Source organism: Equus caballus, chromosome 25 (genome assembly GCF_041296265.1).
Source record: "Equus caballus isolate H_3958 breed thoroughbred chromosome 25, TB-T2T, whole genome shotgun sequence".
NCBI classification, from domain to species: Eukaryota; Metazoa; Chordata; class Mammalia; order Perissodactyla; family Equidae; genus Equus; species Equus caballus.
In genome coordinates this window covers 28,918,323-28,944,081 of record NC_091708.1, presented here as the reverse complement: position 1 = coordinate 28,944,081, position 25,759 = coordinate 28,918,323, and the positions used below count along the sequence as shown (strand labels likewise).

Here is a 25,759-nt window from a genome sequence, read left to right as displayed (position 1 = left end):
TTTTCCTTTCACCCAGGCAGGGCAATTAGCACTGGGAAATGTTTGTTGCTTTTAGGAGGTGTCAGAGTCGCAGGATGGTGCCTTGCAATCAAGCCTTAAGATGGCTAGGACATTGCATTGATCTCTGAAGAGCCACCCAAGCTCTCTCCTGTCTGCAAACCCATGAGCAAAGAAGTCCCTCTTCCAAGCTGGGCCCATATTTCAATCTCTGCCAGTGCATCTCGCACGCTGGAAATTGGTGATGGCCTTGTGCTTCTTAGCTATTTCATGGGTTATCTGGGGAGAGATTTTTTTTTTAACCTGGGCTGGTTTCCCTAAGCCACAAAGAACACTTCTAACCCGCCTTCCCTCACCACCCAAACACTATGTTCTATTGGTTTAAGCAAAACATTAGGGTCACCACAAATATCTTCTAAGCATGACAGATTTCTCATTAGATAGAGAGGTTCTGAGAAACCTTCTTTGACCTCCCAGGCTGGAGCGGGTGGCCATCTTCTCTGTGTCCAGAGACACTGGGCTCCATCTATCACAGCACTTGTCAAACTGACACCTTTGCCCTGTTACTTGAGAGCCCCCTTACTGGGCTTTAAGATGTCAAAGGAAGTGACAGAGTCTTTGTCATTCTAGTACCCTGATGCCTGGCACATTGCCTGGGACATAGCAGACAGCACGTAGCTACTTCTTCACTTGATAGCTGTACAGGCCTGTGGGTCACACGGCAAGGCAATAATGAATCCAGATAAGAACCTGGGCATTGGGTTCACATCTCGGTTCTGGTCCTTACTGGGTGTGTAAGCTTGAAGCAACCCCTTTAATCTTTGGCTGTTAGCTGTCTCTTGTAAAGCATGGTGACAGGACTCATCTCATAGGGTTGTTGGAAGGACTCAAGGAGGTAACAGTGTAGTACAGTGCACTGTGCATAGCAGAGGCTCAACAAATATTCACGAATATTGTTAGCATTACTATAATATTCTTCTAGTCCTTTCACCCATTGGGGCCTCATTGAGTGTTGAGTCTATCTGTACTTCTTTTTAAATCCTCTTACACATACATACCAATTTAGCATGCATCATCCCATGAAAAATCCAATTAACTAAAATGACATCTCTCCTTTTCCTCAAAGAATTTCTTTTTCCTTAGGGAACCTTCCATAAGCTGTGTTCAGTTTTCTACAAAGCGTGTCAACAACTATTTGGTACCTGCAGGTAACTTAATAAGTATTTGATGTCTATACAGGATACCAATTCTAAGACAAAATACTAAAAAACTTTAAGTTAAAAATACTATTTAGGGGCCATCCCAGTGGCATAGTGGTTAAGCTCACGAGCTCCTCTTTGGCAGCCCGGGGTTCGCTGGTTTGGATGCTAGGCGCAGACCTGTGCACCACTTATCAAGCTATGCTGTGGCACGCATCCCACATATAAAGTGGAGAAAGATGGGCAAAGATGTTAGTTCAGGGCTAATCTTCCTCAAAAAAAAAAACTATTTAAATTAATTATAATAATAATAACTTTAGATCAGGAAGAAGAATGATGTTGTTTGCAGTTTTTTACCAATACATCTATTTCTGGCTCCAAAATGGATAGACTGAGTTGTAGATCAGGTTCCAATCTGGTGAGTTTCTTTTTTTATTCTTTATGATAAATTAGAAAATCCCAAATCGCAATTATGGGTTGTCAGCAATGACCACAAGTATTCCCTGGATATTCTGGATATGCAGCTCAATCTTGGACCCACAAATGATGGGCACCTTCCCTGGAGAGAGCCTTGCTCAGTTGCTCAGTGTTCCATCAAACAAGAGTTGCCTCAAAAGCTGGAAGTTGATGTCGTAATGTGGGAGAGAACAGCAAATGGCTTTCCTTTCCCCAGTTTTGTTACATTAAGCATGAGAAACTGTATCTTCACATTCAGTTGTTGCATTTGGATATGAATCTTAAATATACACAACAGCATACCAAGGATTTTATTCTCTGACAAATGAGGAGCTTCATCTTCTATGCTTGAGGAGTCAAATTCTTGGCAATCAGGTGGTTTGCACCATAATTCAACACTTAAAAATTCTTAGATTATCTCCTCCATATTAAAATCTTGACAATTCAACCTTGAAATTATAGGTATAGGACACGTAAGACATGAGTATGTATTCCTGAGATAGACCACTTCAGCAAGCCACTTGAAATTGTGCAAATAATCATTCTTGGTCTTATCAGTGTCAATATTTTTAAGAAATGTCATCCTTTATTTCAAAAGCTTGAAGTAGTACCTTTCTTGTAACAGCCAGTATCCTTCAGTGTGTAGAGGGAGCATAATCTTGTACAAACTACTATCTTTTTGCACAGCAAGTTGAAAAGATGCAACTTATTGGCCCTCCTCTGATCATATTCGCAACATTCCCTATGCCCTTCCATGCTAAGTCATGATCAGAAGGCAAACCACTGGCCAATAACTGGATGTCTATGTGGATGGAGATTCACGTGCAAACGCTTTACTTGCATAACTGTGCCATCCTTGCTGTGTTCCTCGCTGGTGCTTTCATCCCAAAGCAGGTTTCCAGTTTACATTGCATATCCCAAAGTCATCAGGACCAAATTAAATCTCTCTTCCCTTCCAGCACTAGCATCAATGATGAACTGAAGAAATCGTCATCCAGCACTTCTCTTTCATATATGTACCACACCTATGAGCTGATTCATGTTCTGCACATCAGTGATTTCATCCAACTGTGAAACAAATCCTCTTTACAGCGCCCATCCCCCTTCAGAAATAGTCATTGCAATTCCATGTTTCACAGATATTATGTGACACCCAACAGTGCCATTTAATGAAGAAATGTTGCCAATAGCTTGTTTTGCCATCTCCACATATAATGTTTATCATTAAATCTGCCCACAGTTTTAAAAGTGTGTTAGCAATAGTGTGGCTTGCAACTACGTTAGCAATAGGGAAACACAGTTTTAGCAATAATGAATGCAATCGTGAATGATTTTTGGTCTCTTCTTCATCTCTTGGGACAAAAAACATTTTTGTGCTTATTCTGGAGGAAGAAACTCAAAGGTTTACTTGTTTTTTTTTAATAATGCAAAAGTCTTGATGGCTTCTTGCCCCTATTTCGCAGTTGCATAACATCTTGTCCTCTGGACGAAGGGATGAATAGACTGGTGATCCAATAAAATCCACTTTTCAGACATGCAGATTTATATTTTCTAATCACACTTTTCGTTTTTGGCTGCTCGTGTGGAATCCTTACACTTACTGACTCATTTGCCTCCCTATACTTATATCCACATTCAATACTCATTCTGGAGTACTGTTTACTATTTATGGTTTCAACATTATAGTGAGTTAGAATATTTCACTATTTTTATGTATCTTTGACCCATTTTGTAAATTGTTTATATAACATGATACAAAAGAAATAACACATAAATAGGCAGTTTTACGAAACATAAATGGTAACGAGCAAAGAATGTGAAAGTGTTTTGACCTAGAGGCACTGTGTCCTGTTAACTGAATGTGGGCTGGGATGGAAAAGACTAAAGAGAATCCTTGTAAAATACATAAAACCACTAAGAACAGGAGCATACTGGTAGTAAGTATAGACTGGTAGCTCTGTTGAAGTCATATATTGTATTACCAACTTAAGAAATGTATATGTTCCAAAAACAATCAATGCTTTTCTTCTCAGACCAGTAAACCAGTTGCAGAATGTATGCAACTATGTATGTGGTCCAACTGATAGGCTGCTGGGGATCACTGGTAACTCACAGCTCACACATTGAAGAGTACTCCATAAGCTCTTCTATTTTGTACCCTGATCATCTCTTGGTCTAATTAGCATCTCCCCTCCCCTTTCTTGAGTTAGATCTACTTACTTCTGGATAACGCCATCGCCACAGTACCCACTTCCATGGATGTATATGGCAGCAGGTGATGGCTCACTCTCTTCACTTCCTGAAATGGTGATAACACGGTACTGGTACACACTGCCAAGATTTAGATCCCTGGAAAACATAAAGAAGACTCTTAGCTATACAGACACAATGCTGGGGGCAGACAAACTGATCCCATTGAGTGCATTCTTCTAGCAGTCTTACTTGTTTTTGAAATCACATGCACATTCAGTTATCCAATAATTTTTCAGGTTTACCGTGGCTAAGACGCTCTCTTACACATGATGGACTACATCAAAATGTATAACAATAATAACACATCAATTGACATGTGAACATGCATATTATTAGGTAGTTTTTTGGGCTGGTTTTTTTTGGTGAGGAAGATTGTCCCTAAACTAACATGTGTGCCAATGTACTCTATTTTGTATGTGGGACACTGCCACGGCATGGTTTGATGAGCGGTGGGTAGGTCCACACCTGGGATCCAAACCCATGAAACCCGGGCCTCTGAAGCAGAGCGTGTGGACTTAACCACTACGCCACCAGGCTGGCCCTCTTACTAGGTACTTTTTATCTTTAATTTAACCTTTACAGTAATGCTGGTGGATAAGAATCAGATAGCATGTGGCCCATTATGAGGGTGTTTGGGAGAATGCATCCGAGAAAAACAAAAGAGATAAGCAGAGGCAAGGAGGTGGGAAAGTCCCATGCCAGATTCTGTGGGTGCTGTCTGATACTTTCTCCTCATGTTAAGACCTGAGCCGGAACCTCATTACACATGAGCACATCCAGGGACTCTCCTTCTCCCCAACACTTGCTCCTCCCTATGTTTCTCACTCTTGACTAAAATAATAATAGTAGCAGCCTCACTAATTAAATATCAGACCCAGGGCTAAGCACTTTCCATGTATTTTCCCATTTGAGAATCAAAACAACCCTACACGTGTATTAGTATTTTCATGTTTATTTTACAGATGATGAATCTGAGGCCTAGAGAGGTTAAGCAACTTGCTTACAATCACATGCCATTAAATAATATCCTGCATTCTGCCTTCCTAATCCCTAGCTTAGGCCTGTTTTAACAATCTCATGCCTTGCAAAAGGAGATCTTGTCCTGGAATTGCAATTCCAGGCACTTGTTCCTGCCAGATTTCCAACTTGCCTAGATTACATCGCTCCTCTGCTCTCAAGATCTCCTGGTGCAATGCCTAGTCTCACTTCCTCACACTCAATCTTACACCAGATTACTTCCCTCTCCTTGGTTAGCCCCTCTCAGCTCCCTGCTTGAGCCCATCCTACCAACAACTGAGCCTAGCTACTGCCAATTATCCTCCAAGGCAAAGATATATTTATGTCTATTCCACATGACCGAATCACCATCCCCATTTCTTTTTTGACCATTTTCAAAGGGAGATGTTATTCCTGTCTTTCACCTCCCTCTACGTCAATAATTTACTTTTTAATAATAAAAAAGTGCTATGGGAAAAAACACAAAATGATAATGAAGAGAATTCCTATTAGATTCCAGAGTTGGTGGGGGGGAGGAATTCATAAACAAAAGGACGATGTCAAAAAAATCTCAAGTTCTCCTGCCCATCTGTTGTTTCAGCTGCTGTTAGGGTTGGGGCTGTTCGGATAAGGCCAATAAGATAACAGGTGCCGGGGCAAAGGATAGACAATGTCTCCTGACTCTCAACACAACGATGAGTTGGAGTTAATGAGCACTAAAGGACTCCGGTGAAGAACATAGCCTTCCTGAGAATGTTCGGCTTATTACCTAAAAGCGAGTTGGTTTCCACAGTGCTGGAGCAGACAGCAATATTAGGGGTAGACCAGAAGTCCCTGGGGATTTCATTAGTGCTCTGTCAGTGAAAAATAAGTAGTTGACATGCATAAAAAGCTTGAGATAGTATATGAATGTGTGAAAAACTGTTGCCTTGTAAACCTGTGGAATGCTAATTTGTTGATATAATCATAGGCTTTTCTTTTTCTTTCTTTTTTTTTTTTTTTTTTTAGTTTGTTGTATACTTTATCAACCTCTACACTAATGAATGTATATTTCTGGTGGTGCTTCTAAAACTGGAATATTCTGTGGGGGCAAGAGTGGTTTTCCCAGGAGACACATGAAGGCACAAGATAAAGATGACACGCATTCTAATGCACATTCATTTTCGTCTAAAATATGGAGGTACGTTTTATATGGCCGTGTTACGGAATAAAATAAATTTTCTTCAGGCTACATCCCAGGCCACTGGGGGAAGATGGTCACTGTCAGAAACAGTTGGAGCACTTCTGTGGAAAAGTGTACGACTGTAAAAAGTACTTCACTACATTGTGTTTTTCACTTGTGGTGTGTGTCACAAATGATTTATGGCTGATAATATTTAAGGTGCTCTGCTAATATTTGTGAATGTTTTCCTCCTCCCCGCTCCTTGCCTTCCCTCCTCCCATCTTCCTCCTCCTCCTTCTCAATAAACACAACTTTGAGGCAAGCAAATATGTGTTTCTATCCTGGCTTCATTACTTACTAGCTGAGAAATCATAGGCAGGTGGTTCACTTCTCTAAGCCTATTTCAAATTAGTCACAAACCTAGCCTCACAGCGTTTTCCTGCAGATTGAATGTGAGAACACATACAAAGCACATATGTATCCCACCTATGATAAATAGTTAATAAATGCTAACCCATTACTATTAATGCTTAATTATCAACATTCTTATTCACTGTAGTTATGCTATATATACTTTCTATTCTAGAAAGGATGGAGGTGACAGATAACCACACATAACCTTGGTTGGGTAAAGCCATGAAGAAGTAGCCACGACCTGTCATGTGTGGCATAGCTTGATGAAAAGTGCCTTTTCTACCACATCATTGGCTGGAACACGCTTAGCATCTGTAGCTTGCTCTCTCTCTAGGTGGCTCTTCCAACTTCTCAAAATCCGGATCCCAGAAGGTTTATCTTTACTCTGGGGCAAAATCTGTCTCCCAATAACATCTACCCACTGTCCTACTTCTTACCCACTATCATCACATAGAACACGTCTGAGTGGTAAAGAAACCTTAATAATCCTCCTTCTTCCAACTGTGTGTGCATGGTTCATGTATTATTATTGCATGAAACCCCGACAGCACCTCTTTGAGTAGGGGTTGTTCTCCCACGTTTTCAGATAGGAAAATAGAAGGCAAGTCACTCCATTTGTCAAAAAGTGGGGAAGGGGGAAAGGGTACCACTGCTAGTAAAAAGATTAAGTTTTTCCACTGAAGAATTCTGTGATAAAACTATACTTTCTCCAAGTTAAGTCAAGATGAATGCTAAACAAGGGCCCTTTACTCAAGAACCTGGGTAGAATAGAATAGAAGCTAGTGGATTCTAAAAGCTGTGCAGGAGGTTAGGACCTATTTCATGGTTGGTCTAAAAGTAGGACACTCATATCAAGTTGTTCCTTTCAGCTTCTCCTAAAATCGCCTGCAAAGTCTTAAGCTGTCACTCGAACTCCTTCCCTGCCTGCAACTCCCACTTCCAGGCAGACCCTAAGCTCTGTCAGTTCTCCCCAGCCAAAAGCTTCCACGTTATTCCCTTTGTATCCCTGCTGCCACCAGCATCTCAGCCTTGATGACTGAGGCAGCCTCTGGCTTGCCCTCCTGCCTCAAGTATCTCCTTTTTCCAATCTTACCAATACCATCAGAATATTCTTGGATGCAAGGCCACTCTCCATGCTCAACATCTTCTCATTGAGTGCAGTGATGGGAGCATGCTACCAGGCTGACACTTCCTCTTTACCCTTCGCTTTGAAATAGAATTTTACCACTTCATCTGAAACATGATTAGTTTCACCATCTCTGTTTCCTTCATAGAATTCTGAATGCCATTTAAAATTTTTTTAAAAGCTAACCTCCATTAGTATTTAATCACCAATTCTTCAAATTGTATCTCATTAATTTGATGTTTCTACCTCATAAATTTAAATTGCAGTATTTAAATGTGAGGAGATCTATTGGCTAATTTTGAAGGGTTGTTTTGTATTCTATGTCTGACTTTTAAAAAAAATGTTCTTAACATTTAGCCATCATTCTTTCACAAATGTCTGAAATGACATATCTGTCTTAGGTTTGCATTTCTAGCAATTAGGAACAGAAATACTGGCATTTCTAACTGGTATTATTTTTCAAGTTTCCTCCTCAGGAGTGTCATATTGATGGTAATGTGTATCAAATTTGGAGCACAGTCTTACAGTAAAATTTAGTTACAGATTATGAAATTATCTTAAGATTATTAATATGCACATTTACATACATAAGGAGGCTGAGCACTCTATGACTTAGATTTTGGCAAAAATGCATATTTCTTAAAGTGTTGGTGTGTAGTTAATATATGATAGGTCAATTAAAATCCATCTTATATCTGTAAGCAAGTCACTTCACTTCTTTGGGTCTGTTTTTCTTCCTTTTAATTAGGATATATAATTCTTGTCCCATATCAATGTGAAGGTCAAATGAGAACTAGAAAGTACAATAGGAGAAAAGAGGGAGAGAGAGTCTTATTGCACTATGGAAATATCCCATCTTGCTTCTTCCAGGAAACCCTCTCTGAGCCTCTTGATTACTTATTATTGACCTCCTATTGTTTCCATGTCATAGCATCCATTTATCACACTCTACCTCTCCAAACAGTCTGTGTAACTAAACTGTATGATACTTCTTTGAAATTCTTTCTTCTGCAATAGTAATAGCAATTGTAGTTTCCATTTTTGTTGTCTATTTATCATATGCCAGGCACTATGCCTAGTACTTTCTATGAATAATTTCATTTCATCAAAACAACAATCCCTTGAATAATTATTATTATCTCCCTTTTCAGTTGAAGAAACTAATACTCAGAGAGGTTAAACTGCTGCCCAAAGTCAAACGGCTTTTGTCATGGGGCAGGGACTTGAGCCAGGTCTAACTCCATCCCAACTCAGTGCTTTCTGGAGGCAGAAGCCCCCAGCTGTTAGGAACTGGAAAATACAGCAGAACAGAAGGTAAAAGACCTAGTTTTGAACCAAGCAGAGTCTTCATATAGAAACCAGTTGGAAAGTTCTTCAAGTCAGGAGAGACACATTCTCTTAAACACTACTAATGACTCTGCCTGTGGGCAAGTCATTTCCTCTCTCTGACCATCCATTTCTTCATCTATGGATGAGATTCTTGGGAAGAATGTGATGATCAACTCTGCAGTCCATGGTCCTAATTTAAGGACTGAGGAATGTAGTGTTGCGTCTTTCCCTCATGAGCTTTTCTGCAGGCTAGAAGCTGCCTCAGCAGTTCAAATTCTGAACTGAGAATGGGTGTTGTTCAGGATCTACCACCCAGATTGTCTGAGCTGGAAGACGTGGTGGGGGGACCACCTAGGATGCCTCTGGCTCAGGGAGAGCCCAAGAATTCCAGTCTGCCTTGGGCTAAGGATGAGAGGGTAATGCCTGGGCACTTTGTATACCAACTGCCAGCCAAGAATGGGAAGAGAAGGAAACAATCATTATTTTGAGCTTGAGATGATGAGCCATGGGGTTTTATACATGCTATCATTATTGTTTCAATTAGCAAATATTTCAAATGTAGAGACCACGATAACAAATGTCCTTAGACTCACTACCCAGCTTTGTCAAGTTATAATATTTTCCATATTTTCTTCATATCTTTTATTTTTGATGTAAAAGGAGTAAAACACACTGTTTTGTACATATGTTTTCAACCCACCTGTGGGCCCTTCTTCTATCCCACTTTCCTCTCTCCCATGAATGTTTTTATACTTTTTGTACATAAGTATTGTTTTGCATATTTTAAACTTCATAAATGTTTTAATACTACGCAGCTGGCTTTTTTTTTGCCCAGCATTGTTTTTGAGGTCACATATAGTGATATGTGTAGTTCTAGTTCATTTATTTTCACTGACATAAGTATTTTACAGTATGAATATACCACACTATATTGGACCATTCTTTTCTTGATAGACACCTAGGTCATTTCTACTATTAGTACTATCATTACTACTTGATCTTTTTTGTATATTTACAATAACGTTGCTTTAAACATTTGTGGTCATGTTCCTTTGTACATAGAGCGAGAGTTTTCTAAGGAAATATATCTAAAGTAGTATCACTAAGTAATTGCATCTCAACTTTATCAGATATTGCTAAATTATTCCCCAAAATGGTTGTACCAATTAACATGCCTACCAACAGACTTCCCATTGCTCCAGGTCCTCACCAGCACTTGATTCTACCAAACACTTAATTTTTTGCCAATCTGATGGTTATTAAATGATATTTAATTATTGTTTTAGTTTGCCTTTCTCTGATTATTAATAAGTCTGAGTATCATTTCATGTGTTGGTTGACCACGTAGGTTTCTAGCTTTGTTAACTGTGTGTTCATCACTTTTGCCTATTTTAAATTGGGTTTTTTTTCTTTTTTTTTTTTTGATTGACATGTAAGTATTTACATATACTGGATACTAATCCTTTGTAATTAAAGGTACTGCAAATATCACTTCCAAGTCTGTGACTCTTATTTTTTTCATTCTGTTTATGTTGCTTGTTGAATAGAATTTTTTAATCATTTCCTTCATGATTTGTGCTTTTCATGTCTTGTTAAATAAATATTTTTCTACTCCAGGTCATAAATACTCTCCTCTATTTCCTTTTAATACTTTAAAAATTTTTATTTTTACATATATGGCTTTGATCATCTACAAGATGGTTTTTAAAATGATGTGTGGTAAGGACTGTTTTACCCTCAAATAAGGATGAATCATTTGTCCCACATTCTCACATTATTTATGTAATAGCTTAACTATACATAAACTAATACATAAACTAAAACTATACAAAACTAACATATAAATTTCACCACTGAATTGCAATACCATCTTTGCATATATCATTCAGTATTTAGATAAGTTTGTTTTTGGGTCATCTTGTTTCATTGGTCTATTTTTTTCCTTCATGTTATCAATAGCAATTTGTCTTAATCTCCATAGTTTTATAAAAGTCTTGATTTATGCTACAAGACCTTTCCACACTTGGTTTTCTCCTTCAAAAGACCCCTTGCTCTTCCATGTGAATTTCATTTCATTTTTTAAAACGCCTGTTGGGATTTTGATTCCAATTTCATTAAATTTATAGATGTATTTGAGGAGAAAAGACATCTTTATGATATCACATCCTCCCATTTATACACACACTTTATCTTTTTATTTATTTATGTCTTCTTTTATGGTTTCAGTAAAGTTTTAAAGCTTTCTTCATAAAAATTGTGATGATTTTTTTTATTAGGAATATATTCCTAACACTAAGCATTTTATAGATGTCAGTGCCATAGTAAGTGGTGGCTTTAATCTATCTATCTATTTATCTATCTACTCTCCCATATATATACACAAATGTACATGTCTATCTCTATTAGCATTCTCACATTTGGGGGCTGATAAAAATAATTGAGTTTTATAAATGAATATTCTATCTAGAGGTCCTCATAGACATGTTTTATTAGTGCTAATAATTTGTTGATTCTTATTAATTTTTCTATGTAGTCTTACAGATAAAGATAATGATAGTTTTGTTTCCTCCTTTTTAATCCTCAAAATTTTTGTTTATATTTGTTGTCCAGCTGTGCTAGGTAGGACCAATGGTGTTACTGGGCACTCTTGGTTTCACCTTGGGATCAGAAGGAACGCTTCTTATATTTTACCATTGAGCATAATGCCTACTTTGTGCAGTACATACTCTTTATTAGAGTAAGAAAGCTCCTTTCTATTCCCAGGTTACTCTGTGTTTTTGTTTTTGTTTTTTTTTATCATGAAGGGACTTGATTTCAATGAGTTTTTAAATTCTGCATCTAGTAAGACAATGTTGTTTTAAAAAATCATTTAATATGCTAGTATTGTACACGACATTCAAAGACCATCTATCATTAAATTCTCCTCTCATTCTGGGATAACTCAGCTTTGGCATAATGTGTGCATTTGTGTGAGTGTGTGGGTTTTAACACGTTGCTGAATTCTGTGCTAATATATAAGATTTTTGCTTCTTGGTCATATATTTCATTGGCCAAAAGTTTTATCTGTTTCACCTTTTTCATTTGTCTCTCTGTTTCTTTATTTGCGTGTTGCATCATAGATAGAAATAATGTTCTATGTGATACTGATCTTTGATATTTGTTGAGACTTGTTTTGTGGACTAGGACATGGTAAGTTAAAAAATATTCTACATATCCTAGAACAAAATATTTATATTTTAATTCAGTAGCAGTGTTCTATATATTTTTATCAGATGAAAAATTTTTTCTGTTGTTCAAAACCTTCTAGATTATTTAGAATAAAAATCTAGATAAATAATTCTACTTTAGTTTGCTTGATCTATTAATTATTGAGAAAGATGTGCTAAAATATCATAATATCATTATGTATTTATCACTTTTTTTAGGTAAGAGTCATTTTTCATTTATATATTTTCAGGTCATGTTATTTGGTATATTCAAGTTCAAAATCATTATATAACTTCCTTTCATCAGTATATGGTGACTTCTTTATCTTTGTAATATTTTTTGCCTTACTGTTTCCTTTGTCTGATAATAAAATGAATTTGCTTTGGTTAGTATATGCCAGGTAAATATTTTCCATTCTTTTACCTTTAACCTTTCCGTGAACTGATCTTTTGTTAAATCCAACCTGAGAATCTCCATCTTCATAATTGACTTTAATCTGATTAGAGTGATGACTGTTAGATTAGATTTATTTCTCCCATCTTGTTTGTGCTTTCCATTTATCATTCCTTTTTCTTGGCTTCTTTATTTTCCCCCTTTTCTTGCTTTCATTTGGATTTACTGGGTTTCTTTCTTTCTGCTCTTTTCCCTTTCTTAGTCCATCTAGCCTCTGGAAATTATATTTTCTAATTTGATTTCTCTTTCATTTGCACCCGAAAATACTAATATCCATCCCTGTTATCAAAACAAAAATTTAATAAAAACCCTGATGTTGACTGCCGACTCTTACTCTTGAGATCTTGTTTACTTTTTTGCGTTTTTTAATTTTGACGTGTGAACTCATGTTCACTGGGTTTTAGTTTGTGGGAATCATGCGCCCCTTGGGTCAAGTCTATATCCTTGCCCAGAGTGATTTTATGTTAAATTCTAGGTACTCCTGGAACATTACTAATCTAAACGATTTCTCTCTTTTTCAGTTAGTTTCTTAGTTCAGGCATTCCTAGACCATACTGAGCAGTATAAATTCAACCCTTTAATTTTTGTGAGGTATAGGATATATACATGCATATTTTTGCCCTAGGACACCCTTCCACTAAGCATGTAGACTTTCAGAGGTCTGAATGTCATTTTGAAGTTGCAATTCCCCACCTCACAGGGTTGCAGGGCAAATCTCCTCTCCTGGAATAAGCAAGAATATTCAGTCCACTCAGTTGCCCAAACTGATGGCTGTCCCTTATCCAAACTACACCAATAAAACATTAGATTCAGCACGTACCTGTCTTGTTCTCAGTTCCATTTTAATTCTAGCCCCCAGCAACATGTTTTTCTGTTTTTCTGATCTCAGTCATGCATTTTAAAGGATGCTAGTTATATCAGTTATATTTTATTTAGAATGTTTGGATAGATGTTTGTATTGGAAATATTTTTAGATTAGCTAGTCCACCAAATTTCCACATACCATTTCTAATATAACTGAAAGGTAGAAATCATTTGCACTTGTTCAGCTGAAGTTCAGTGGTCTGCCAAAGATCAGGGAGATCATAATTATAAGGCAGAATTTAAACCATGCCGTTTGACTCTAGAACCCTTGACTTTTCCATGACATTGAGCTGACTCCTTGCATAAGCACACACTAGTGAGCAATGTATTAATACCCAATCAGGGGTCAGCCCCGTGGCCTAGTGTTGTTTGTGCACTCCACTTCAGTGGCCCAGGGTTTGTAGATTCGGATCCTGGGCATGGACCCACACATTGCTCATCAAGCCATGCTGTGGCAGCACCCCAAATAGAAAAACTACAAGGACCTACAACTAGGATATACAACTATGTACTGGGGCTTTGGGGGAAAAAAAAGATGAAGATTGGCAATAGATGTTAGCTCAGGGCTAATCTTCTTCACCAACAAAAAAAGATAAAAGAAAATGAAAAAGTATAATATCCAATCAAATACAGACACTAAAACTACTTCAAGATTAGGCAAGCTCCCCTTCATAGTCCTAAAGTCTTTTCAGAAACTGCAACACAGGCTGAATTATATTTTATTTCTTATGTGAAATTGTAGAGATTCAGCTCTAACATATCTTTAGGATGAGAGCTGACTTTTTTTAACTGAGAAGTGAGATTCTATTATCACAATAGCTTTATTTTTTTTCTAACCATAAAGATCATCCATGATTGTTTTAAAAGCTGGGAGCACTATAGAAAAGAATTAGAAACAAAGTAAAATCATATCAAATTCCATCACCTTGAGGCAGCTACCAAGAACATTTTGGTCGGCATCCTTACATAAAATGCACTCAATTTTCCATGAATACAAGATCACAAATCTGTAATATCATTTTATCTCTAGTGTTCATGAAAAAAGAATATAGGAGAAGTAAATCCAGCTAGTTAGCTTTAGGCTAGCTAATTACATTTATGGCTTTGACCACTTTTTCAAATTATGGATAAATATATTTATATCATTTCATTTGTTCACCCACTGATTCATCCAAATAGCATTCATGGAATCATCCCAGCTTCTCCTAGGTTTCTGAGATTCAAAGATCAACAAAGTATGGTCATACCTTTAGGATGCTCATAGGCTTGTGGGGAAGAAAAGACATTAAAATGGATGGCTTTATAAGTGTAGGGGTTTGTAGGAGCACAGAGGAGAGATATCTGTCTGAGGCTGAAGAGGAGAGAGTCTGAGAAGACTTCCCAAAGGAGGTACACTGCCTTGACTAGAGAAAGGCAAGGAGACGCCAAGTCAGGAGAAGAAACAGGGAACTGGCTTTCTAGACAAAGGACCTACTCACATTTGTTCTGTGGGAGACAATTTCGGTGGCAGTATAGATAATTGGTTTAGGAGAAAAGGGGGAAAGGAAGTACCTGATGGTAGAGAGACCAAATATTCCCTGTGGGATGGAAGATGCAGGTATACATTGAGTAGCTACCAGGTTTTGGCACTATGCCAGATGTTTTCATATTTTATTTTGTTTAAAGAGAACTAGAACTTACAACAAAATATCCTTCCTCACTGAATGACTCTGGAGCTGTGTGTAGTCTTCTCAAAAGAATTTAATTCTTAACATTCATACATTAAGGTTACACACACTCAGTGTTTTTCCTCCATGTGATAATGATATACTCTTTAACTCTAATTTTGTCTGGGTGTCACTCTGAATTCTTAAGAGAATACTTTACTTTTGTTCTAGGCTGAGAGGTACTTTGGTCTTATTTTTTTACTGGGAGAGGGTGGCTGTTAAGAATTTGGGACTGAGAGCATCAGATGCCCTTAGGAAGGGATAACTTGAGAGGCAATTCATCATCATTCTGGATGTTATCTGAACCACATTGTCAGGAAAAATGACTATGGTTCTTCCATTAACTTTAGTTGTGGTTTTGGATGAATTAGTTCTCCTCTCTGGACTTCACTTTCTTTGTGCAATTCCAAAAAGATAAAAAGCATATATAAAGTTTCCAGTAGGAGTCATCCCAATGACGAAGAAGATACTACCACTGGTCTCAAACAGCTCAAAGGACAAAAGGGAGGATAAGTTAAGTACAGCATGGTTGAAACACATGGTAGAGTTTGAAGAGCACCAACAGAAAGGAGGGCCAAATAGTGGCTGGAAGACTGAGAAAGACTTCAAGAGACTTCTGACACCTGGATTACACTGATTCTCTCTACAGGTGTCCATAGGACCTCATTCTTTATTATAAAACTCAGAACACTTTGTTGCAATCAGACTTTGAATGCCTGTCTTCCCCTGGTATGTTAAGCACTTCAAGGACAGAGAACATGTTAGACTTTCATTGCCATATCTCTGTGTCTAGCACAGTGCCTGGCACAAAATAGGTTTTTAACAATATCTGTTGAGTGAATTAATAGTTTGAGACCATGCACGTGGGGAAAATGTCAGAAGACATAAAATATGAGTATGGTCTTCTGAGCAGTATCAACAGCACAAAACAGAACATAGGTTTATGTCCTGTTTAAAACACTTTTTAGATAAAGAAGAGTTCATTTAGACTGAGCTTCAGAGTAAGCCAAAGGAAGTGCCAAAGTTTTACTAGAGTGGTCAGGTCAGAGTGTGCAGTGGGTGGTGGAAGGCTCTGAGGCAAGATGGTGGGTCATCGGGTGATGGACAGGCACTGTGGTAAAAGCAGACGACTGGGTGCAATGATGTTCTAAGCCCCCTCTCCACCTCCACCTTAGAAGTCATAACTTAGATGTGTTAATAATAGTTGAAATTCTGCACAAGCGTCCACTTCTTTAGACAGCCTGGGCTTCCTCCACTCCCATCTTCCCTCCTGCTGGGCCCCAGCACTCAGTAGAGTGAAGCACTTTCCACTTCACATGCCCTTTCATTAAAGCAAAGCTGTGATGCTGAGATCTCATTGCCAAGAAAAAGAATCTTTGGGAAAATGGACTTTTGTCTTGCAATAGCCATCCACTTATTCTTCCTGGTCACCACTGTGAGCTCCAACCCATGGTCTGGATTAAATGAACACAGAATGAGATGACAGGGATCTAAGAATCCAGTGGGCATTCGGATCCCTCCCAATGGGACGAAGTTCCACCTCTTTCACACAGGTAACACAAAACTCATTCTTTTCATAGTGACAATGCCACTCTCCCTCTGTATAAGGCTTAGGAAGGAGCAAATATTTACATGCAGCTGATTAATTCCAGCAGCCTTTGATATAATTGTCCAAAGATTTGCCCTGGTACCAATTTAAAACACAGTAGCAAATTTAATAAAACTAACAGTTTGCAGCCAAGGCCTTTGTTATTTTGTTTTAATCATCTTTTACCACCAATTGAAATGATTTTCTCCTTTCTTGGTGCAATGAAATAAAATACAAGGCAAAGAATGGAGAGACAGTGTGGAAATTATAAAAGATCCAGAGTTTCCAATCCTGGGATAAGGTAACAGCAGTCCTGAGAGTTAACTGGTTGTTTGTGTGAGGCTGAGATGTGAAGGGAAGACATTTACCAGTTTGGGGGAAACGCCACACCTGGAGAGCATTAAAGAAAGGAGAGAGGAAATGATCTACAAGGGACTCTTGTTTTTCCTGAATGCAACCAAAGGCGATGTGTGACAGCTTCCCCAAACACCCCTGCTGGTGATGGACAGGTCTCTTGATTACAGAGCACGGGCTTGTGACAAGCTGACCGGTCGCCAAGGCCTCTGGGAGCCAAAACACCAGATACAGTTGGAGGTAAACAAGGCATGCAGCACAGTGTGAAAATCGAGGCCAAGCTGAGGCCAGTGAGCAGAGTGGAGGGACCCAGTGACAGCTGGTGATTGAGCGGCACTAACTGAACACAGTTGTTGAGGACCAGGGGCCAGTGGAGAAAGCAATCTCCTTTCTCCTCCCTGTGGCCTCTCTGGGTGGCCAGTGATTTTATTACTGGCAGAGGGCGAGCCCAACAGCATTTTCGAATTTGGCACCACATCTAAAACCATTTGGGGGCTGGGCTTCTCTTTCTTCTCTCCCCTCACCCTCTCCATGAATGCTTTGGGTTCGGTGAAAGCCCGCGTGTAGTTAGCAAACTCCATTTCCCCTCAAATTTTGAAACCCATGTGCACTTGGGGAAAATGTAATCCTTATGTTTCTGATTCATTTACACTTAACTCATCAAAACGCTATTTTGTAGGAGCTATTTGATGTCTACGAGGTCTTCTGAGCCCTTTTGTAAGCCTTACTTCTTAGAAGCAGGAAGTCACGTTTCTGATGAGAGGGAGAATTTGAACCTAAAAGGTTGAGTTTGTTTTGAAATGAGGGCTCTTGAAGGGTCACGTGGACCCTGAGCTTGGCCAAATGTGTTCTTTCATTTCCTATACCACCCCCCTCACCAGCACCAGCTGCCATGACGTTACTAATGTCAGCTCTCTATGATTTCACTCTGAGCAACCAACAGAGACTTCTCCATGATCAGAGAGAGCCGAGCTCAAATTTGAATCCCAAGGTCTGGCCAAATTCCAGCACTCTGTTCTGTGGGGGGAGGAGCACCTGAACTGGGGATCAGGAGCCCTAGGTTCAGTTCCCTGTTCTGCCATCAAAGGGTTGTGTGACTCTGAGGAAGTGGCCTCCCCTCTCTGGGCCCAATTCTCTCATTTGTAGAGTATCAGTGCTTCAGTGCTCCTTCCAGGTCTGAGAGTTTTTGTCTAATTCCTAGATATTAGGAGGTTTGAGCACCTCATAATTCTCTCCACTTAAAACTTTTGCAGATTGAGTTTGTAGACAAGAAAGTTAGCTCAAGAGGGAAAACAGAAAAATCAGAGCTGGATGGCTTCGGCTATCCCTTACTCCAAGTTTCTCATTGTGGGATGGATACTAGAGTCCAGAGAAGGAGAATAAATTGCCCCAAGTCATACAGAAAATTAATGGCAGAGTCTAGCTTTCCTGGCATTTTTGACTAACATCCTTGGATGGAAGTTTGCAAACTTTTCAGTTCTTAGGATATTGAAGCTGGGGCAAAAACCTACTTCCCACTCTGACAACAAGAATGCGAAAGCCAGCATGAGAATGGAAGGGGGGACTGGCATTGCTTTGCATGAGGCACAGTGAGCTGGTGTCTGGCTTGTATTAAAGTCCATGAGTGAATGATTAATCCTGGGTTGAAAACAAAGCCCATGCCTTGTAACGTTATAGGTATTAGTGCTACGGAAGATTAACCCCACGACCCCCCCGGGGGACCTTTTCAGAACATTGGACTACACTTTGAGAATCGATGGATGATGAAAACAGGTGGTCTCACAGGTCCTGTCTGCCCACACTCAGCAGACACACACGCATGTGTGCACACTCACATGCGTGCACACACACATGCACATGCACACACTCATGCATGCATGCACACACACACGTGCATATGCACATGCACAAATCTTACCTCAATTGCTCTTACATCTCTACTCAGGGAAGAAATGTTATGGTTCAAAGTGCACTGTAGCTGTAAGCCTGCCACTGATTCATAGCTGGATACTGATGGCACTTTCAAACTCATCCTTCTCCTCTCATCCCAACCCAAACATGCCTCTATCTCCACATTCTCTGTTTCAGTGATGCCAGTAGCTTAGACATCTCCCATGACCCACTCACCTGCCTCCTCCCTCTGACCCGTCATCACGTACTTTCATCTCTTTAGTATTTTTCAGCCCCATCCAATTCTCTGCATTCCCACCTGGACTACCCTAGACCAGCACCATCATCTCCTACTTTAGTCTTGGCAACATTGTCTTAGTTCCCTTATCATTGACAATCTGTACCTCCATCCCTACATCCTCCCAGGTAGCCACACAGCCAAAAAGCTGTCCTAAAACCAAACCTAATCAGCGCCTTCTCTTACTTAAAGACACTCAGTGGCTCCTCACCATCCTCAAGTGGAAGTCCAGACCCTTTGGCCTGGCACTCTAGAACCATCATGACTGGCCCCCCCTCAAAATCTCTGGCCTCTTTGGTCAAACTTTTCTCCTCAAATTTTACTGCTTAGCCACCATGAGCAAACAGTCTCACCTCCATTCCCCAGCTAAATACCCTGGCCTTAGCTTAGATGCCATCTTTTCCTGGAGGTTCTCACTGACTCTTTAAGCTGAGTGAGGAGCTCCCAGCCCATGTGTTTCTCCTACATAACACCTTATGCTACCAGCCATGGACTCTAAACTGCTTCTCTTTTTTTTTTTTTTTTTGAGGAAGATTAGCCCTGAGCTAACTGCTGCCAATCCTCCCCTTTTTTCTGTGGAAGACTGGCCCTGAGCTAACATCCATACCCATTTTTCTCCACTTTATATGTGGGATGTCTACCACAGCATGGCATGCCAAGCGGTGCCACATCCTCACCTGGGATCTGAACCGGCGAATCCCAGGTCGCCTAAGCAGAACGTGCGCATTTAACTGCTGCGCCACTGGGCCGACCTCTAACCTACTTCTCTTATCTTGCCTGAACTCTAACCTTTTTTGGTGTGTTTGACCTAATTCTCTTGTCTTGTTGAAAGGTGCAGATGTTCCTTTCTCTAACGACTTTGGGATCTTGAGCTTACATGGTTTCAGCTATGTTCTAGGAAGAAGCTCTAAGTGAGAACTGCCCTAGACCCAGCTGCTCTGAACTGGACCATCCCAGCCCAGATTGCAACCACAAGAATGACACCTGTGTGCAGATAGGCAGAGAGTTGTACTAATAAACTGCCCTCATTAACAGCCTAAATTCTCCTCCTCTGGGAGGGGCAAAGCAGCCATTTTTAGATAATGTGATGTATGTAAAAACATGTTTTCAAATGTCCATACTACCTAAAGCAATATACAGATTCAGTGCTATCCCAATCAGAATCCCAAGAACATTCTTCACAGATATTGAACAAACAATCCTAAAATTCATATGGGGCAACAAAAGACCGCGAATTGCTAAAGCAATCCTGAGCAAGAAAAACAAAGCCGGCGGAATCACAATCCCAGATTTCAAAACATACTACAAAGCTACAGTGATCAAAACAGCATGGTACTGGTACAAAAACAGGTCCACAGATCAATGGAACAGACTTGAAAGCCCAGAGATAAAACCTCACATCTATGGACAGCTAATCTTCGACAAAGGAGCAGAGGGCCTACAATGGAGAAAAGAAAGTCTCTTCAACAAATGGTGCTGGAAAAACTGGACAGCCACATGCAAAAGATTGAAAATTGACCAGTCTTTTTCACCACACACCAAAATAAACTCAAAATGGATCAAAGACCTAAAGATTAGGCCTGAGACAATAAGTCTTTTGGAAGAGAATATAGGCAGTACACTCTTTGACATCAGTTTCAAAAGAATCTTTTCGGACACTGTAACTCCTCAGTTGAGGGAAACAATAGAAAGAATAAACAAATGGGACTTCATCAGACTAAAGAGCTTCTTCAAGGCAAGGGAAAACAGGATTGAAACAAAAAAACAGCTCACTAATTGGGAAAAAATATTCACAAGCCACTTATCCGACAAAGGGTTAATCTCCATAATATACAAAGAACTCACACGCCTTAGCAAAAAAACAAACAACCCGATCAAAAAATGGGCAGAGGACATGAACAGACATTTCTCAAAAGAAGATATGAATATGGCCAATAGACACATGAAAAGATGTTCATCATCGCTAATCATCAGGGAAATGCAAATCAAAACTACACTAAGATATCACCTTACACCCGTTAGATTGGCAAAAACATCCAAAACCAAGAGTGACAAATGTTGGAGAGGTTGTGGAGAAAAAGGAACCCTCATACACTGTTGGTGGGAATGCAAACTGGTACAACCACTATGGAAAACAGTATGGAGATTTCTCAAAAAGTTAAAAATAGAAATACCCTATGACCCAGCCATCCCATTACTGGGTATCTATCCTAAGAACCTGATATCAGAAATCTCAAGAGTCTGTTGCACCCCTATGTTCATCGCAGCATTATTTACAATAGCCAAGACGTGGAACCAGCCTACATGCCCAGAAACTGATGATTGGATAAAGAAGATGTGGTATATATACACAATGGAATACTACTCAGCCATAAAAAAAGACAAAATTGGCCCATTCACAACAACGTGGATGGACCTCGAGGGTATTATGTTAAGGGAAATAAGCCAGTCAGACAAAGACGAACTCTATATGACTCCACTCATAGGTGGAATTTAGTATATTGATATGGAGATCTGATCGGTGGTTACCAGGGAAAAGGGGGGGTGGGGGGAGGGCACAGAGGGGGAAGTGGTGTACCCACAACATGACTAACAAAAATGTACAACTGAAATCTCACAAGGTTGTAATCTATCATAACATTAATAAAAAACAGAAAAAAACATGTTTTCAAACCACACACGTGCAAGCTTATACTCACCTCTACATGCAATGATGAAACTTCCCCTTTGAATATTCATTCCTAACACCAAGTAAAGGTACCCACCTCCCCATGCTCAGGGAGTCATAGCTTTGTGAAATTATTCCATATGGTCTCCATTTTCTTTGCTGCATGGTGCGAATAAAATTCGGCTTTGTGTGACAACTACTTCTGGTGTAGTTTGATTAACTTGCCAAGGGTGGACTCACTCTGTCTGGTAACACTTTCTCACTGTTTTGTTACCATTTATTTATTTGTTCACTTCTCATATTAATGAGATGCAGCTCTTAGAGGACTGGGACTCCCATACTGCCTGGTTTATTAATCTCCACTGCCTAGCACAGAACACCCATTACAAAGACAGTGCTAAATAAATTCCTGTTGAATGAATAAAAGACTGATTGACATCATCTGGCCCAATCCCTTCACTTTAAGGATAAGGAAATTGAGGCCCCAAGAAGAGAAGGGACTGTGTTGTAAGATTCTCTTTTGTCCTTTCAATTCTCTGATAAAAAATAATCCATCTTAGAAGTTACAGGAAAGGACTCCAATATACCAGATGTCATCTGTATGGTCATGAATTCTGACCACTTATTGATCTGCCACAGGATTTACTTATTCATTCATTATGTATGCACGCATTCATTTACCTACATTTATTGACTAGCTACTTGATGCCTGGCCTTGCACAAGAGGCTGAGGATAATGCGGCAAATACCACTGAGTCCCCACCTCTAATATCTCACTGTCATATCAAAATGCCACTGAACAGGAAAAATGCACCAATACATTCTGAAATTATCCCAAAGGGAGAGCTAGGAAAGCCTAAGAAACAAAATGTGTGTTAAGGAGATGGCTTTGAGAGTCCCAGCATGCCTGGAAGGCTTTCTTTAGAGACGGCCAATCTCTGAACTCACAGTCCAGACTTATCGCCAATATGAATGTAAACTGCTCCCTCCACCCATACAGAATTAGACACACTCAGTGCAGGTGAGATCTCACGGAAGGTCTGAACAGAATGTCAGAGCTGAAAATGACCTTCAGAGTCATCTACATATGTCTTCATTTTATAGAAAGGGAACTTGGGCCCACAGATGGGGAGTCACGGACCAGGGACACAGGAAAATTTCAAAACAGGCCTGGAATCCATGCTTCCTGGTTCCAAGGCCAGCACTTTGCTGGGCTTTCTCTTTCTCTCTTTAGCGCAGCTACAGAAATTAAAGTGCAATTTATCTTTTCTTTCTTCTAATCCAACACTGAACCATAGCAACTCTGGTTAGAGTTTAATGGGAAACTGTTTCATGTGTGTGTCTGCGTGTCTGTGTCTGCCTTTCACACATGCTCTCTGGCTTGGCCCTAGCCAAGAACAAGCCTAATGAAAACCAAACAATAGAAAGAATCTTGAACATTTAAATCTTTATAGTTCCCCAGATTGCATCATATTCTTGCAAGTCCATTATCTCATTAGTTTTTTAGGACACCCCATGTGAGACTATATGGACAGGAGTCATCACCCACATTTTCCAGAAGAAGATGCTGAGGTTCAAACTACTGAAGGAACTGGTCAGGGTCACACAGCAAGGCAGTCATGTGCTGGCCTGGGAATCAGATCTCCTGATTCCAAATTCAGCATCTCTAAAGTAATGTCTGAGGTTCCTGTTTTAGCAGACACAACATACACCCACCAAGACCTGTCCTAAGGATTTTCATCGTCTCGGAGCACAGACTGAATGGATTTTGTCCACTCCTCTTGCCAATGCCCAGTGTGAGATAAATTCCTCCAACCTTCCCACATCTGTAATTACTCTGACGGCTGTTATTTTCCTTCTCTTTCCTGTTCATTATTTGTTTTCTTAAAAATCAGGAATTGGAACCACACAACTAAGCCCAGCCCATGCTACCTACCCCCAGGGCAAGTAGCAAAAGAACAAAGAAGTAGGTGACATCTGGACACCCATTGCAACCTGATTTCACTAACTCATTGTTTTCCAAAGGAACTCTTGATCTTCCCCACCCTCTAATAAAAAACTAAATTAAAATCTATTCCTCCATTTCAGAAAATAACATTTCCTTCCTTCCAAATACTCAAACTCGAAACTTGGGAGTCCCTGGACAGCTCCTTCTTAAAACCCTTGCATCCAATACATTGCCAAGTCCTGTTGATTCCTTCTTTGAAAGATACCTCCAATTCATGCACTTCTCTATGCAAATAATCATAATTTCTGGTCTGGATTTTAGCAATAACCCCTAAATGATCTTTCTCACTCTTTCTCAGTCCTTTCTTCACAGAGCACTCAGAGCAATTGTATAAAAACACAAATCTGATTGGTTTACTCCTCTACTTTCCTATGAGTAAGTCCAATCCCATGACATGGGCCACAACGTCTTCATAATCTGGCCCTTGCTTACCTCTCCAGTCTTGTCTTATATATCTTCACCCTTAATTTAGGGGAAATTATGCTCTATTATAAACTCTTGTAATAATAGCCTTCAGTTTATAATCATATTTTTAGTTGGGCTATTATTCAGTACAGTCTTCCTATGCCATTATAAGATTCAGAATTACAGTGCCAGCATGGAGACTGACATGCGGTCAGCAGTTGCTTTTAAATGACTGACTGATGGAATGAATAAATTTATCAACGGAGCTTTTGGCCCATAATTTAACTTCTGTGGGTCTTATTTAAGATCTGTAGAAGAGATGCTGTAATGGCCCACTCACTTTAAAGCCCCAGTCGTGTATCATACTGATCCACAGAAACTTGGATAACTGATTTCAGTGGTGTTCGTGCCAAAGAGGGGCCCTTCAAGCTTTCAAAATCACGAAGGTACTTGGAGATAGTCAGCACTTGTATGGTTGCTGCTGACCCTGGAGATCTATTGATTTTGGTAAACTCTTTTGCTTATCCTAATATTCCTAGAACCCGTATTTCATTCTGAGAGGTACTTGGCCTAAGGCTGATGAGAGGGAGTTGTAGGTAGAGATGCCCAGCTTCTAGAAATAGAGTAAGATTGTGCTGACTATGCATCCTGCTAGCCTGGGCTAGGAACAGAGGTATTCATTCTGGGCTTGGAGAAACAGCCCTCACTCCTGATGCTGCTCATCTGTGCTGGCGGGCAGAGCATCAGAATGCAGGAACGTTGGGCAGGCATGGGAGAAGGCCTCCTCAGGAAAGGGTCACCCCTGGAGCATGCATTTCAGGAACAGGTTAATGTCCACATTTTGTCAAGACTCTTCCTCCTCAGCTACTTAAATGTTCAAAAAACAAATTAAAAAGTGTGTTCTCTTCTCTTCTGTATGTTTATTCTATTGCTTCTTGGAAATAAGAAAAGCTAGTTTTAACATCTACTTTCTCCATCCATCAGGATGCCACTTCATCCTTTGCCTGTCATAACAATGATTATGCTCTCTAGCGTGCCAGGCACACCCTTCGGGGTCAGGCAGGCAGACGTAAAACTTGACTCTAGCATCTACTGACTATGGGACCTTAAATGAACAACTTTACCTCTTTAAGTATCGGCTTCCTTATCTAAAAATAAGGCATACTGATACCCGTACCTCATCAATAGGCTTATAAAAAATACTGAGCAAATATGTAGTATTCACTACATGGTAGTTATTATTAGTAGTAATGTGAATTCTACTATTAGTAGATGCTACCTGCATATGTGATGGTGGTTGACATATCATGGTGACTAAACTTAGGCTCCCCTGAGGGATAAACTGGGTTGTTTTTTGTTACTCACCGCATCTTCAGAATGTAGTAT

The 25,759-nt window shown here is 39.7% G+C and overlaps 1 protein-coding gene across 1 annotated transcript in view; it reads right to left on the bottom strand.

The window, feature by feature from the left end:
- The window catches only part of PAPPA (pappalysin 1), a 236,685-nt gene that overhangs the window by 123,678 nt on the left and 87,248 nt on the right, over window positions 1–25,759 (bottom strand). The window contains exon 8 of the mRNA XM_023628753.2: window positions 3,873–4,001. Within this exon, the coding sequence (XP_023484521.2) occupies window positions 3,873–4,001 (129 nt within the window). The remainder of the gene's footprint in view (window positions 1–3,872; window positions 4,002–25,759) is intronic.